Source organism: Schistocerca americana, chromosome 10 (assembly GCF_021461395.2).
Source record: "Schistocerca americana isolate TAMUIC-IGC-003095 chromosome 10, iqSchAmer2.1, whole genome shotgun sequence".
In the NCBI taxonomy this organism is placed as follows: domain Eukaryota; kingdom Metazoa; phylum Arthropoda; class Insecta; order Orthoptera; family Acrididae; genus Schistocerca; species Schistocerca americana.
Window position 1 is genome coordinate 195087657 of NC_060128.1, and position 17852 is coordinate 195105508.

General features: G+C 41.7%; 1 protein-coding gene across 1 annotated transcript in view; it reads left to right on the forward strand.

Moving 5' to 3' along the window:
* LOC124552384 (histone-lysine N-methyltransferase 2C-like) overlaps positions 1 to 17852 on the forward strand; it is a 434288-nt gene that overhangs the window by 230561 nt on the left and 185875 nt on the right. Inside the window, exons 43-44 of the mRNA XM_047126647.1 lie at positions 6334 to 6492; positions 10886 to 11137. Of these exons, the coding sequence (XP_046982603.1) occupies positions 6334 to 6492; positions 10886 to 11137 (411 nt within the window). The remainder of the gene's footprint in view (positions 1 to 6333; positions 6493 to 10885; positions 11138 to 17852) is intronic.

Genomic DNA, 17852 nt, shown 5'->3' on the forward strand with positions numbered 1-17852 from the left:
ATTAAGTAATTGATGATGAAGTTTGGATGAGTATTGAAAATGACACCTTTTTTTTCTCTAATTTGGACACAACTTGAATTTACATTACTTTCACTTTTATACATTTTGGATCATATACCGTGTAAGAAAATAGTACGCATTCTGAGCTAAATACATTAATTATTGTTTCAATCAGAGGCCATTGTAATAAATGAATTTGTCAAAACATTATTTGGATGCAATTATAAGTATGCTACCACACCATCTACACAGTGCGTAAAATTGTTTTAAAAACCTAGGTGAAAAATGAAGAAATGAATGTGTTTGTCCTTGTTAGCAAATTTACAAATGAGTGAATCATTGTGTGAATATTTAGCAAACTGCACGACTCACTCCTCCCGTGCACCAGCTGTGGCGTGTAATGTCGATCACGTACGAGTGACGTAAGCTCTGCCAGTTGTGTGCACCTCCAATCACAGTGCACAGTTGTTCAGTTTAAGCACAATGTGACTGTACTCTAGGAAAAATATGGCTTATTGTTTTTCTCACACCCTGTAGTTTTTTTGCAAAGGCTGGAATTTGATATTGTAAAATGTGGTGTCCTCAATTTGCAGCAGTAATACAGAAAACAGCTTGTCATTGATACTAAAGGTGTTTCACGATTCTCAGCAAATTAAACAAGTAGTAGATTAGATACGTAGTCTGAGCATTAACCTAATCACGTGTAGAATGTCGATAATAATAGTTCGGTAGTCAATTTTCGTGCTATGACTGCTCTTAATTAATTTTGGTAATGGAGTTGTTTTTCCTAAAAGTAAATGCCAAAGAGGTCGACGACCTTTCTTTGCCATTTGACCCCGTACTTTCTCGTCTTGTACTGTGCCACATTACAATGGCTCGTCAGCATTCGGAGAAAGCACTGACACTATGTGATGTCATTGTGCACCCTTATTTCAAATGAGAGTGCACTCGTTTTGTGCATCTCATTTCCGCTTCTTTTTTATAAACCATTTACAGACAGGAGAAACCTTTTAGCAGCATAGGCAACTGATACTTGCATATAATTTTCTGACACTTGTGTTTTCGTTACTGCCGATTGAATTATTTGCACACCCACCGTGTCTCTCCGCTCGTGTCTGTCACAGATCTGATTCTCTGTGTCCCCCTCCCTCTCTTTCCCTGACCACTGCGATAGGCAATAAATTTCTCTCCTCTAAACGCACGAAGCTGTCCCAGGTCAAAAAAAGCCACTCTGCACGACAGACAGTGAAAAGCGCAATTTACTCTCTCGGCACGGTCGAGACGCACGGCAGCTGTAGCTCTGACCCCCTGTGGAAGACGTAGCCGTCGGGCCCCTCTCCTCGGCGGTTGCGGAATTTCGGGGACGCTTCTGCCGGGTGGTTGCACGTCCCCGGGACACGTTTGTGACTGTCCGATCGTGAGTGTCGGTGGCGTCCTGTCGGTCGGAGGGTAGGTGTAGCAGTGGTGGACACGTGTGGTGGCCACATTGTATTGATACTGTCTGTGTGTCGGTAGTAGTGTCTGTGCATGCCGTGCTAGTCTGTGTGTACGTGTGCGAGCATGTCGCGTCTCTTGTCGCGCACCGACGTCGTATTCCTAACACACTGCACCGACTGCCTCCTCGTATCTCAGTACTTTTCCCGTGTGACGTAGTTTGTTCAAATTCTCCTTAGACGGTCGCTTCGCTGACGGTATCTAACAGAACTTGCATGCCGCATTTTGTGTTCCCCTGCCGGCGTAGGCTTCTGTCGTTCTGTTGCACACGTCGACTCCGACCACTGAGGCCGCGGGTTGTAGTGTGGACCTTTCTATTTGTGTGTGTTTGCTTTTTTGCTGTCGGAGCTTACTTTGATCCCATTTGTTTTTGCACGTAGCTGTCAGTTGCTCTACAGTAAATTTTGGTTCCGAAAACTGTATGGTCACGCTTTAAAAGTCCTTTAGTCTTCATCTGCATGTTTTTTGTTTCTGTACTATGTATTCTTTTCACATTTGTGTTTTTCTACTTTTCCTTTAAGCACTTATTTTGTGTGGAACAAATAAGTTTGATGAAATTGTATTAAACTAATGAAATATGCTGTATTTGCTACATATTTTGTGTAGATCAGTCATTGATACTTTCCACAGTAACTGCTTGAAGCATGGAGTTTCCCTATCATTGTACAATATTCATTGTGTCATTGTTAAGGATATTTTCTCAGACACATATGTGTTATGGCTACTGGGACCTGTTTTGAAACATTTCCTATAAAAATCTAATTTTAAATAGTGCAGCTACACATAACGACACGTGAACTACACTCCTGGAAATGGAAAAAAGAACACATTGACACTGGTGTGTCAGACCCACCATACTTGCTCCGGACACTGCGAGAGGGCTGTACAAGCAATGATCACACGCACGGCACAGAGGACACACTAGGAACCGCGGTGTTGGCCGTCGAATGGCGCTAGCTGCGCAGCATTTGTGCACCGCCGCCGTCAGTGTCAGCCAGTTTGCCGTGGCATACGGAGCTCCATCGCAGTCTTTAACACTGGTAGCATGCCGCGACAGCGTGGACGTGAACCGTATGTGCAGTTGACGGACTTTGAGCGAGGGCGTATAGTGGGCATGCGGGAGGCCGGGTGGACGTACCGCCGAATTTCTCAACACGTGGGGCGTGAGGTCTCCACAGTACATCGATGTTGTCGCCAGTGGTCGGCGGAAGGTGCACGTGCCCGTCGCCCTGGGACCAGACCGCAGCGACGCACGGATGCACGCCAAGACCGTAGGATCCTACGCAGTGCCGTAGGGGACCGCACCGGCACTTCCCAGCAAATTAGGGACACTGTTGCTCCTGGGGTATCGGCGAGGACCATTCGCAACAGTCTCCATGAAGCAGGGCTACGGTCCCGCACACCGTTAGGCCGTCTTCCGCTCACGCCCCAACATCGTGCAGCCCGCCTCCAGTGGTGTCGCGACAGGCGTGAATGGAGGGACGAATGGAGACGTGTCGTCTTCAGCGATGAGAGTCGCTTCTGCCTTGGTGCCAGTGATGGTCGTATGCGTGTTTGGCGCCGTGCAGGTGAGCGCCACAATCAGGACTGCATACGACCGAGGCACACAGGGCCAACACCCGGCATCATGGTGTGGGGAGCGATCTCCTACGCTGGCCGTACACCACTGGTGATCGTCGAGGGGGCACTGAATAGTGCACGGTACGTCCAAACCGTCATTGAACCCATCGTTCTACCATTCCTAGACCGGCAAGGGAACTTGCTGTTCCAACAGGACAATGCACGTCCGCATGTATCCCGTGCCACCCAACGTGCTCTAGAAGGTGTAAGTCAACTACCCTGGCCAGCAAGATCTCCGGATCTGTCCCCCATTGAGCATGTTTGGGACTGGATGAAGCGTCGTCTCACGCGGTCTGCACGTCCAGCACGAACGCTGGTCCAACTGAGGTGGCAGGTGGAAATGGCATGGCAAGCCGTTCCACAAGACTACATCCAGCATCTCTACGATCGTCTCCATGTGAGAATAGCAGCCTGCATTGCTGCGAAAGGTGGATATACACTGTACTAGTGCCGACATTGTGCATGCTCTGTTGCCTGTGTCTATGTACCTGTGGTTCTGTCAGTGTGATCATGTGATGTATCTGACCCCAGGAATGTGTCAGTAAAGTTTCCCCTTCCTGGGACAATGAATTCACGGTGTTATTATTTCAATTTCCAGGAGTGTATTTTAACACTCTCCGACATCTGTAATGAAATATATTCCGAAGTGACAAAGTATGTAGATATCTCAGAATACTTATGGGTCTTAATTAGTTCATTATGGCAATTTTTGAGAGTATGCAGTCAAAAAGTTACTTTTGTGTTTCTTTGCCACTTTAAAATGTAACTCTGTTGTATTGGCTGATGTAATAAGTTGCCAATAAGTATGTTGTTGCTTGTCAGATTGTGGTAATAAAAGATAAACATTAGCAGACACTTGCACTTGCTGTTGCTACTTTCCTTTTATTATACAAGAAGTCTGTCATTTAATGTAAGATACCCTGCAACTTATGGGACAGCAGTTCACAAATTGCATAATTTCTTTTACAAGATGTGCCCAAAATTAAACTCATTCATTATATGACTGGTTTAATGCAGACCTGACACTGTTTAATTATTCTGAGTTACAACTATTGACTTGTTTGCAGCCAAAAAATATGAGTGACTGCATTTAGAAAGTTGATGGCAATGTAACTTTGACAATGTTAATGAGGAATATCACTGATTTTTGAGAAACACCTCTTTCTACCCACTTCATTTAACTCTCACTGTTGAGACTTGACAGGAGAATGGTTCACGTGTCGATACGTGGAGTGTTCCCAAAGGATGTACGGCATTATGGGCACAAAATGCCGACCACAGCTACCAGTTAATACTAACGTGGAAAGTATTAGTTTACTGCTGCTGGGGCTTCAGCTTCGTAAGACTGAGAGAGCAGACGTAAGTTTCTGTCATTTAGTGGACAGGCAGTTTTGTGTTAAGATAGATGTTACATGAGGATTTAGTTATGTGGGTGCCACAATTACTGGAACCAAACTTCTTTATTCAAAGAGTTATCTGTCAGAGGCCAATAACATATACCTGTGCTAAACACAGCCAGTGGGTAATTTCCTGTCAGTTTCTTGCATTTTGTGCTCACAATCCCGTGTCAGCTGTGGCGCAAACATTTTGGGATGCACTGTATTTTTTAACTGGGATATGCATTTTCTGAGAGCAAATTCTTCAACATTTTGCTGTAATTTTTATTTGTTATCTCTGTTTGTAAATATTTTGTGCGGCTTGGCAGGGCTGCTGTAGCAGCAGGATTTATTTCCTGCCTTAATTTTGCTTGTAGCATGGGAAAAAATTAATTCTAGCATATATTCACTATTTTGTGTACTATGTAACTTGCTTGTTTACTTGTTCATAGATTATAAAAATGTACATAGTAGAATAGTTGCTTTGTGAGATAAAAATGTGAGATGTCCAGCAGAGCTCTGACTTTCAAATTGTCGTATCTTTGTTATACTCTCTCGCATCATTTTATTGAGTGAAAATGTGAAAAAAATACTGAAACGCTTGTCCGTTAAGTGAAAACGTCCGTGTGTCCCTACAGCCTGTTTTCATTAGAGATTTTTAAAAAGTGGTTTAATGGCACCAAATTTAGTTTTTTGTTGCCAGTAGCTGAGGATTGTGAAAAAACGTGGAAAAATATTACACACAAAACTTGATTCATATTCTTTCTTCTCATTTTACCATCATTTTCGCGCGCGCGCACACACACACACACACACACACACACAAGCCCGTGCGCACAAATACACATGACTCTTGACATAGAAAAAAAAAATCAAATACATACCAGTGAATAATACTAAGGAGCCGTATATAAATATTACTGAAATTGTCTTGCTGTTGTAGAGATGAGCTTTAAAACCTCCTATGACAATATTGTGAACAACCTGTACTGGACATGTTACTAACTATATTGAAACATCAAAAAGCTAAAGATGAAGAAGAAACTCACATTCAATGAATATTGGTGTACAGAAAAGGGGAGGGGGAGGGTGACAGTGATAGGGAGGGCACCTCTCCTACCTAACCAGACATGCACGACCCATTCCTGTGACTGGTTGGTCAATTTGGGAGAGGGGACCAAATCGCGAGGTCGTCGGTCCCATCGGTTGAGGGAAGGATGGGTAAGGAAATCGGTTGTGCCCTTTCAAAGGAACTGTCCTGCCAGCATTTGCCTGAAGTGATTTAGGGAAGTCACAGAAAACCTAAATCAGGATGGCCGGACACGGGTTTTATCTGTCGTCCTGCCAAATGCGAGTCTAGTGGACTTACCGCTGTGCCACCACACTCGGTAAAGTTGACTGGAGTAGCAATGTGGGCAGTTTGGGTTAACAGAAAGTACCAAGTAACTTCGTGTGCACTTCATTTTGTTCAGAGTAACTGACCATCCGGCGATGTCCGAGTACTTGCTTATTCTAGACTTACAATTTAGATTGAGAGATTTATGGGTGTCTTACACAGGTGCGACACTTGGAACTTGTTATGAGCATTACGAACATGAAAGATAATGTGCTTATCATATCCCAGGAGCCACCCGGTATGCATCTGTATAAGATTATATTCCAGCAAATATTGATACAAATTTTTTTTTTTTTTTGGGGGGTAGTTTTCAATTTGAAACCCGCATACGAGCTGTAGGTCACCGTGTGCAACCCGCGTAGTGGAAAGTCGGAGCTCTGGCACGCACCCATGCGGGAGGGAGGTGCAGAGCTTGCGAGGTGAGACGGCGTCTGCTCCCTCTTGCAGTCCCTGAACAGCAAGCAGCGCTCACTGCGCAAGGCGGGGTCGGAGCTGGGGGAGGCGGAAGCCGGACAGCTGGCGCAGGTGACGGCGGAGACGGCGGCTCTGCAGAAGCACCTGGAGGCGGCACGCCGGCAGAGCCGCCAGCACAGCATGCTCGTGCAGGTAAGGAGAGCACGTGTTGTACGTAATGTTCGTGAGAGGGGCGTGCGACTCCCAAACGGGTCTGCGACCATTTTGAAGTTTAGCGGGTACTGGTGTGCCCCCCCCCCCCCCCCCCCCCCCTCCCCTTCCCCCCGTGCTCGAGTCATATGTGGAGATGTGGAGGAGTCGTACGTACAAATCGTCTGTTGTATTTTGTCAATATAAATAAACTGAACTGATGACAGAGGTATGATGTAAAAAAAAGCTACCAAAATGGATTTATTGCCTAGATCACAGCTGATGCATACTCTGATCACTAGTTTCAGCAAATTTATATTGCCACCGTCCGATCGTCGGATATGTGGATTACTAAGTCACTATATGTGGCACATTGCCAACCATAGAGGTAGCTCACAGAAAAGACACTCCCATGCAACACTAAATATACTAAAATAAAAGACTTAACTCCATCATCAAGGCACAGACATGTCAAATACGTCAGATTGGGTACGGAGCTGGTATCGACATACGCGAATCTGACAGCAGTGTAAGTGCTCTGTCTGATAAATTTGGCACCTCAGTGCCTTGCTGGTGCAGTTATGGTTTCTATTTTAGTCTACTTAGTGTTGCATGGGAGTATCTTCTCTGTCAGTTTACCTCTGTGTTTTCAGTGGACAGATGCTGATGTGCCACACATAGAGGGTGGTTTGAAAAGTACTCGGAATCACCACGAGGGGTCAGCACTAGTACAACGAGTTCTTTACACGGTATTCATTGGACTGTTGCCTGTAAACACGTGCCACATCAGTGCTTTCGGAAGGGAGCTGTGGTGGTGACGTGGCTCTGTTGTTGTTCCCGTGTGGTGATTTGTGAAGATAGAAAAAATCGAGATTCGAGCAGTGATTAATTACTTCGTACAGAAAGGTGTGAAAGCAAAGGACATTCGTGCCAATTCCAAAATACACTGGGGGACTCTGCTCCTTTATATTCAACTGTTACCAAGTAGACAAATGAATTTAAATGATGATGCGCTCATTGGTCGGCCGATATGCGTCACAACTCCAGAAATCATTCCGAAAGTGTCCAAAATGGTCACAGGGGATCGCCGATTGAAAGTGCACGAAACTGCTCACACTTACCAGATGTCATCTGAAAGGATAGACCACATTTCAACTGACAAATTAGAAATGAAAAAATTCCCTGCAAGATGGGTGCCGCGACTCTCGGATCAAAAATGCACGAGAATGGACATATCGGAACAACGTTTGGCCCCTTTTAGGGGAAATGAACAAGATTTTTTGTGCTGGTTTGTGACTACAGATGCAACTTGGGTGCACTATTATACCCCAGAGACAAAACAACAGTCAAAGCAGTGGAAACATGCTGATTCTCCACCACCTAAGAAAGCAAAGACAATTCCTTCGGCGGGAAAGGTCGTGGGATCAGTGTTCTAGGATGCGAAGGGGATTTTGTTTGTAGATAATCTCCCCACTGGGCAAACAGTTACTGGAGAATACTATTGCTAACCTCCTGGACAAATTCCAAAAAAGGCCAGGTTTAGCAAGGCAGAAAACCACCTTCCATCAAGAAAGTGTGCACCCGCAAACATGTGCTGTCGCCATGGCAAAATTACGTGAACTAAGGTACTGAAAATTTTTCTGTATGGACAGAGATTCAGTTCAAACAAAGAATTGATAGTCGGAGTTGACAGCTATTTTGTAGGCATGAAGGAAACTCATTTTCGAGATGGGGTCAAGGCACTGGAACATCTTTGGACCTCGCGCATTAATCTACAAGGAGACTATAATGAAAAATAAAAAAAAGTTTCAGTGACATAAGTATTTTTTCTCTATTCCGTTCCGAGAACTTTTTAAAAACCACTCTCGTAATTCACGTGTCCAGTAATCCGAAGATGACAATACACTTTCCTGAAACTACTAATTAGGATATATATCAGCTTCAATCTGAGCAAGCAAATTTTTATATTGGAAGCTTTTTTTGCATTAATATATAGATCGCTCTCCTTCTGACAATGTCAGGTAATTGCAGAAGTACAGTGGTCCAAAGTGCATCATACAAAAGTCGATAAAAGTGACTGGTTACGGCTGTCAGTGTATAGTGATTGCAGCACCTACTTTTGACGATGTTTTCAAGTGCTCACTTAATGGATGTACTATCCTGTCGGTTATATGAGTGAGAGACATTTTTCTACTCTAGTAAACACATTCACAATTACTGTAACGAACCAAATGCTTGGCGGTGGTACGACTTCATTGAAATTGTTTTGTGGTGATAAGAATACTGTTTTGTTTGGCATCTCGGAAAACTTGTATTGGACGTATTAGCCGCAGCCTTTAGTATGATGAAATTGGTTGTCAACAGTAATACAGGTGTTCACAAATACAGAGCCGCATTGATTTACTCCTGTCGCCCCACTTGCTCACACACTCGGCTCACCCCCTGTTCATCTCCCCGATCTACCTCCCTACTGGTTCGTGCACATTCTGTCTGTTCACTTCTTTACCTTTTTGTCATTCTTACTTCCATCGTACAGGCAAAACATTTAAAAATATATTGTTGCCTCATTTCACAGATATGTGATTTGCCTCATTTTGTGTAACTGTTGACTGGCACACCGTGAACATCCTATTTGTTCAATATATTTTTTAAATTACATGATTTTATATAAGTACTGTTTCACTTCATGAGCAAGTTCTTGTTGGGAATATTTATTTTTAGCATCGGGATAGTTTTTACAATTTGGATGACAGTGTAAGATAACAGCCTCAGAATGTTGTTTATTTTTCGCTGTTACACTTTTGAGCAGAGATGAAATACCTTTTAGTACACATTTGTTGAGCTGATTCTGAAATTTTTATACATTCATAACTTGAATAGCTGTTTGGGCTTTCCGTTTGCCAAATTTTTAATATTTTTGAAGACTAGTTGTTCACATGTATTTTTGATCTTCCCATATTATTGGTACAGCAATATATTAATCTCCGAGGGCTTCGCTTTTCGTAATTGTACAAAATATTTCATTTCATTCGGCATTCTTCAGAGCTCCCAGTAAGACAGGATAGTTATTTTTCAAATAGTCCTTTCATCCAGTGTAGTTTATTTTCCACTTTCCACCAATAAAATATTTATTTCCGCCCTTCATAGCATAAACACATCACAATTAAGAAAAGTGTTGCTTTCGTAATCACCATTAAGCAGTCTTCAGTAAGTTATCAGACAACATTTGTTACTGGTTACAACACGAAAACTGGACATTTGAAAGGTTAGATTTATAAAAGTTTTTCATTTTCTTTCCTTTTTGCAGTTACAATTATAAGTGTTACAGGGCATTAGAACAAAATGGCAGTATCTCGTGACCGCTAACCGTCGGCTCGAGGTGCCACTGTAACTGGTGCTACTGCGGTCCACCCCCAGTGAAGTATACACAGCCTCGTCACTCTGTTGCACGAATCTTCAATGTTAAACATAAGAAATAAACATTTTATTGTTATTTCATTAAATCGTAATGTGAAAAAACTCTTTAACTATATTTTCCAAGAAATAATAAAGCCATACATTGTGGGATGTTCCCTGCTCCATTCGACGCACGGTCGGAGGGGAACTTCCTGTACTAATATCGATGCTGGCATGTTCGGATCTGAAATTAGTGACTCATTTGTACGGAGTATATCTACCCTCTCAGTATCTTTGTGCTTCCCTTTGTGAACTTCGTCACTTGTGTATTTTGGCCTGTCCTGGAAATGGAATCGTTCTTTCCTGTGCCCAGTAAACTACTAAATAACAGAAGTAACACTTCGAAGTTGTACATCTATTCTTCTCTCGTACTGTCTCAGAAAATCCCCTGCCATTCTAATTTGATAACTGCTCGAAGTATTACACATTGATAGACAGTTCAAACCCACGTCCCTATCGGATTTCAGAGCAGACTGGCTATCTTCAATCCTTTTTACAATGTAGTCCACTACCGCGGTGTGTGCCGTTTCGCAGAGCAGAGCTCGTCTCCGAGGCTCGGGTGCAGCTGTGCGGAGTAATCGCCAAACCGGTAGGTGCTGCAAAGTACTGCCGGTATCACCGCTCGTCCCGGAAATTCCGCATCCGTCACAGCTCGGTCGCTCGCACGGATAACGCGAAATTGGTACACGACGTAATTGTCGAGACTTACTAAAGGGGCCGATAACGTTCGAGTGTCGTTATTTGTCGGCACTATAAGCGTTGCGCAACATCTCACTTTACTGAAGTGGTACATTACAGCTCAGTCACTCAGGTGATAGCGGGAGTCACGTGCTTATTTCGCAGAAACATTCTCACGTAGTACTACCGTGCGAAACTTCCGTCTATTTCGCATCTCCCGAGTACTCGTTTTCGCACTGACGACAAATTGCGCCCGTTCCAGGAGTACCGCAACAAGCAGCAGCAGAAGCAGCGTTCGCAGCTACCGGCTGGCGGAGGCGCGGAGCCCCCGTCTCCGACGTACGTGGCGCGCTCGCCGACGGTGCCTTCGCCTGCCGGAGGGGGGGCGTCGCCGCTCCCCAGCCCCGGGGGGTCCGCGGCACTGCAGCAGCAGCAGCTGATGGCACCGAGCCCGAGCTCTGCTGCCAACCGCGGCCAGTCGCCTTCTCCCCGCACGGGCACACCTCAGTCGCAGGTACGGATCGAATATCTTTGATTTTCCAAAAACACACCAGTCCTGCGTGCAGTTTAACTTAAAGTAAAAAGGTTCAAGTTCTTGCGCCTATTGACATAAACTGCAATTCAAAAACCTCTCCAGTAGACCGGCTAAAATGTTTACATACAGATGTTATTGCTCTTTTGTCAAAAACTGCCATTTTGAGCCTGTGGCTGTGTGCAAAATATAGGTTGATTCTTTCAGACAAGAAGACAGCAACGCTGTTTATTTACACAAATATTGCCACAATCTGTTTCAGACTGACAGGTTCTTCTTCAAAAGACTGTTCACATTGAGATGTGTATTTACCAAAGTTTTTGCCTCTTTCTTCCCCCTCATGTTGAAAGGTTCTCTGGATGGTGGTGTCATCCAAAACAGCTCTTCAGTTTGGCGGAATGTTGTTGGCTCATATTCACAAAATACTGTAGAGTGTGTGCAACACTTTTGTATATAACCACATTGCGTAAACCACACACACACACACACACACACACACACACACACACACACACCAAAAAGTTTTTGCCGCAGGGAAAATGTACACGAAGATGGCGGTATCACAAAAATACCCACTTAATGATTTTAAGTAATGCCAGAATTTTCTCAAGTTCTCAGCAAGATCTTCCACTAAGGTATGATGGTGGAAGTTGTTACATGGTTTGCACATCGATCTTTTTAGAGATGCTTGAGTTTATAATAACTTTTGCTTGTTGACAATTCTGTGTTCTTTGTTGAACCGAGAATGTAACTGTATCTGCTTGCTCAGTATTTTCCGAATTTTATTATTATAATGTGGTGAGTGGTTCCCATACTTAAGCCACTCACTCAGCACATACTTCTCCGGAGCATAATTTACAGTATGTTAAACTTTGCCCGTAATTCCTCTACCTCCATCGTATTGGAACTAGACGATGATCATTCTTTGTCTAAACTGGTTGCAAACACCTGCTCACCTGTTCTTTACCGAGCGAGGTGGCGCAGTGGTTAGCACACTGGACTCACATTCGGAAGGACGACGGTTCAATCCCACGTCCGACCATCCCGATTTAAGTTTTCCGTGATTTCCCTAAATCACTCCAGGCAAATGCCGGGATGGTTCCTTTGAAAGGGCACAGCCAACTTCCTTCCCCATCCTTCCCTAATCCTGTGAGACCGATAACCTCGCTGTTTGGTCTCTTCCCCCAACCAACCAAACAACCAACCAACCAACCTGTTCTTTCCAGCATAAATACTCTCCTAGCCCTATTGACAGACTTACTAACTTTAGTAACGATTGTAGATTAGATTAGATTAATACTAGTTCCATGGATCATGAATACGATATTTCGTAATGATGTGGAACGAGTCGAATTTTCTAACACATGACATAATTAGGTTAATTTAACAACATACTTAAGTTAATATAACAACTTTATTTTTTTGTGTTTTTTGTTTTTATTTTTTTTTTAAATTTTTTTTAAAATTTTTTTTTCTTTTTTTTTCTTAATTTATGTCTAAAAATTCCTCTATGGAGTAGAAGGAGTTGTCATTCAGAAATTCTTTTAATTTCTTCTTAAATACTTGTTGGTTATCTGTCAGACTTTTGATACTATTTGGTAAGTGACCAAAGACTTAAGTGCCAGTATAATTCACCCCTTTCTGTGCCAAAGTTAGATTTAATCTTGAATAGTGAAGATCATCCTTTCTCCTAGTATTGTAGTTATGCACACTGCTATTACTTTTGAATTGGGTTTGGTTGTTAATAACAAATTTCATAAGAGAGTATATATACTGAGAAGCTACTGTGAATATCCCTACATCCTTAAATAAATATCTGCAGGATGATCTTGGGTGGACTCCAGCTATTATTCTGATTACACGCTTTTGTGCAATAAATACTTTATTCCTCAGTGATGAATTCCCCCAAAATATGATGCCATATTATTCCTCAGTGATGAATTCCTCCAAAATATGATGCCATATGAAAGCAATGAGTGAAAATAGGCGTAGTAAGCTAATTTACTAAGATGTTTATCACCAACATTTGCAATGGCCCTTATTGCATAAGTAGCTGAACTCAAACGTTTCAGCAGATCATCAATGTGTTTCTTCCAATTTAATCTCTCATCAATGGACACACCTAAAAATTTGGAATATTCTACCTTAGGTATATGCTTCTGATTAAGGTCTATATTTATTAATGGTGTCATACCATTCCCTGTACGGAACTGTATGTACTGTGTCTTATCAAAATTCAGTGAGAGTCCGTTTACAAGGAACCACTTAGTAATTTTCTGAAAGACAGTATTGACAATTTCATCAGTTAATTCTTGTTTGTCAGGTGTGATTACTATACTTGTATCATCAGCAAAGAGAACTAACTTTGCCTCTTCATGAATATAGAATGGCAAGTCATTAATATATAATAAGAACAACAAAGGACCCAAGACTGACCCTTGTGGAACCCCATTCTTGATAGTTTCCCAGTTTGAAGAATGTGCTGATCTTTGCATGTTACGAGAACTACTTATTTCAACTTTCTGCACTCTTCCAGTTAGGTACGAATTAAACCATTTGTGCACTGTCCCACTCATGCCACAATACTTGAGCTTGTCTAGCAGAATTTCATGATTTACACAGTCAAAAGCCTTTGAGAGATCACAAAAAATCCCAATGGGTGGTGTTCGGTTATTCAGATCATTCAAAATTTGACTGGTGAAAGCATAAATGGCATTTTCTGTTGAAAAACCTTTCTGGAAACCAAACTGACATTTTGTTAGTACTTCATTTTTACAGATATGTGAAGCTACTCTTGAATACATTACTTTCTCAAAAATTTTGGATGAAGCTGTTAGAAGGGAGATTGGACGGTAATTGTTGACATCAGATCTATCCCCCTTTTTATGCAAAGATATAACAATAGCATATTTCAGTCTATCAGGGAAAATGCCCTGTTCCAGAGAGCTATTACACAGGTGGCTGAGAATCTTACTTATCTGTTGAGAACAAGCTTTTAGTATTTTGCTGGAAATTCCATCAATTCCATGTGAGTTTTTGCTTTTAAGCAAGTTTATTATTTTCCTAATTTCAGAGGGAGAAGTGGGTGAGATTTCAATTCTATCAAATTGCATAGGTATGGCCTCTTCCATTAACAGCCTAGCATCTTCTAATGAACACCTGGATCCTACTATATCCACAACATTTAGAAAATGATTATTAAAAATATTTTCAACTTCTTACTTTTTGTTCGTAAAGTTTTCATTCAATTTGATGGTAATACTGTCTTCCTCTGCTCTTGGTTGACTTGTTTCTCTTTTAATAATATTCCAAATTGTTTTAATTTTATTATCAGAGTTGCTGATTTCAGACATGATACACATACTCCTGGATTTTTTAATAACTTTTCTTAATATAACACAGTAGTTTTTATAATTTTTGATAGTTTCTGGGTCACTACTCTTTCTTGCTATCAGATACATTTCCCTTTTCCGGTTACAAGATATTTTTATACCCTTAGTAAGCCATGGTTTGTTACAAGGTTTCTTACGAGTATATTTAACTATTTTCTTGGGGAAGCAGTTTTCAAATGCATTTACAAAAATGTCATGAAATAAATTATATTTTAAATTGGCATCAGGTTCACGGTACACCTCATCCCAGTCTAACTGCTGTAGGCTTTCCCTGAAATTTGCAATTGTTAAATCGTTGACTGAAAGTACTACTTTGGAGGACTGTTTAGTATTGCTGAATGGAGCTATGTCATATATTGTAACTAGCTGTGCACCATGATCAGAAAGACCATTCTCAACAGGCTGAGCATTTATCTGGTTAAACTCATCTTGGTCTATAAAGAAGTTATCTATCAGTGAGCTGCTATCCTTTACCACCCGAGTAGGAAAATCAATAACGGGTGTCAAATTGAAAGAACCGAGTAATACTTCAAGGTCATTTTTCCTATTACCCTCTTTCAGAGAATCTACATTGAAGTCCCCACAAATAATAATTTGCTTCCCCCTGTCTGACAGATAGCACAACAAGGAGTCCAAATTTTTCAGAAATAGATGAAAATTTCCTGATGGGGACCTATATACAGTTACAATTATAAATGTGCCTTTATTTAATTTAAGCTCACAGGCACATGCTTCTATATGTTTCTCTACACAAAACTTTTTTGTTTCTATACTTTTTGCACAATGATAACTTTTGACATATATGGCAACTCCTCCTTTGTCCATATTTTCTCTCATTACATGTGCAGAGAGCTTATATCCACTTACATTTACCTTATCCATATCAGTAACAATGTGATGCTCAGACAGGCATAGTATATCTATTTCATTCTCAGCTTCTAAATCTTCTAAACAAACCAGAAGCTCATCTACTTTATTCTTTAAACTCCCAATATTTTGATGAAATACACTTACATTATTTTTAATTATACTTTTATGAGAACCTTTCCTTATTCTAACATTTGCAGTACTCTCCTGTCTGAGTTTCTCATTGTGCTTAGGCCTAGTTCCTATACCAGTGGTCACATGGTGTTCAGAGAGGCAGATTATGTCAACTGGGTTGGGTGACTTTAATTCATCAATGCAAGTACCTAGGACTGAGATACAACTTGGTGGAGATAAAATTTCTGGTGATTGGTGAAAATTTATAATTGATAGCTGTGATTGGTGATCAATTGTGCTAGAATTGTGCTGTTTAATTTCTTTCCTAAACTGAAGATTTGTTTCAATCCTGAGCTCTCGTAGAACTTGACATCTTTCTGTCTTACCTATCCTAAAAAAGGTGCTGCTCCAACACCTGTAACCACTGGTATTTTACCATTCATGGCAGTGCCTCCCCCCCTTAAATTTCCTGCTATTACCCCAGCCAGTTTCCCCTTCCCTTTCCTGTTGAGATTTAGGCCGTGCCTGGTATAGTCCCACCTACTGAGATAATCAACAGGAACCACACCAATATGAGCCCCCGCACCCGACCCAAGCAGCTGTTCCAATTCCAAATTAACTCTCCCAACAGAAGAGTTCAAATGAGGCCGGTCATGGCGTCTCAGGAAAGATACAAATTCAACATTGGTGTGTCTCGATGCCGACGCAATCTTTACCAGGTCACACTCTATACTGTACCCAGGATCTCTGTCGATGCTGTTCCCTGGCCCTCCCACAATAACCACGGTGTCTTCCCTGGTAAATCCTTTACAGAGTGTACCTAAATCCTCTGTCACCTGATCCAGACTAGCACTTGGTTTGAAAAAAATTGTGGCCTGGTATTCTGGTCCTAATTCCTCCTGCAGAAGTTGGCCTACACCTCTGGCATGAGAACTGCCTAACAACAAAACTTTCTTCCTTTTCGATGACTTTCCTACATTCTTTTTCAATTTCCTATTGAAAGTTTGTTGTGTCCTGTCTACACCTACCTCTGCTTGAGGCTCATCAGTTTCTAACTGAAGCAACAGGTCAAACTTATTTTTGACATTCACCACAAAACTGTCAGACTTAGTTCTAGGCCTGTTCCTTCTGCTACCTGTTGCCACTTCCCACCTCTCTTTGCCCTTCTCCCTCCTTAACCTGTCCAGATCTTCCCTAGCCTGATCTAGCTCAGCCTGAAGGGCAGCAATTTTCCCCTCCTGTTCCACTATCTTCCTATCTCTGCTGCAAATCCTACATAACCACTGATGAGCCTGATCCACTTTCCCAACACCCACGCCACTGCAGTCCCCCCCCCCCCCCCCCCCCCCCCAGTGAAAAAAAACTACTACATCCACCACACCAAACCCCGAAACTAACAATTCTACGGCAAGTCAGGCACTTCTCACTCATGGCAAAAATAATACTTTAGCTAGAATAAATCAGTTAAATTACCGAAAATCAAAAAAGACGTTACAAGAATTTACCCTATTCACAAATATATATAAGCAAGTTTCTGATTTAAAATTCTGCTGTTTTTCTGAGATCTGTATTAAAACAATGAAGGTATACGCTATTAATTATATATTTCACTCGATGGAATGAAAAAAAGGACAATTAAACGAGATACTTTAACTTTGATTCTCCAAAAACGTTACGAGAATTAGGCCTATAAACAAATGTATATAGGCAAGTTTCTGATATAAAGTTACGCTGTTTTTCTGAAATCTGTATTACAACAATGAAGTTATACGCTATTTACGGTAGTTTACTTATTTGTTACCGAGAAACTAGTTAAATTACCGTGAAACAAGAAACAAACACGTTTACAAAATTTAAGCCTAAGCGCGACTTCGCGAAGTTACGATCTTTTCGTGTTTTCTGAAAAAATATGCAAAGAAAAGTCAAACCTTTAATGGCAAGACTAAACGATACACTAATGCACCTATTTAATTTGTTGTCGGCGTTAAACTAAATTATATTCTTGTCTAAATCACTTAACTTTCTGGAAATGGTTTCTGGCGTCACTTATCGGCGGCCATCTTGGCTACTTAATATTGCCCCGGTTCGGAAATATAGTAAATCTGGTGCTGATGCCCAGAACAGTCTGAGTTGTGGTGGGGAGATGGATCGTCTCCACGTGACATGTGTTTACGTTCAGTGATTTTGTTGTTTCCTCTTAGTTTATTGCTCTCGCGTTAAGTGATAACAAATGGATTTTTGCAGCCGGGAGTTATCAAATGAATTAAAATACGTTCACATAATTACGGAAGGCTAAAAATATTTGTCCGTTTGCTAAAGAGATT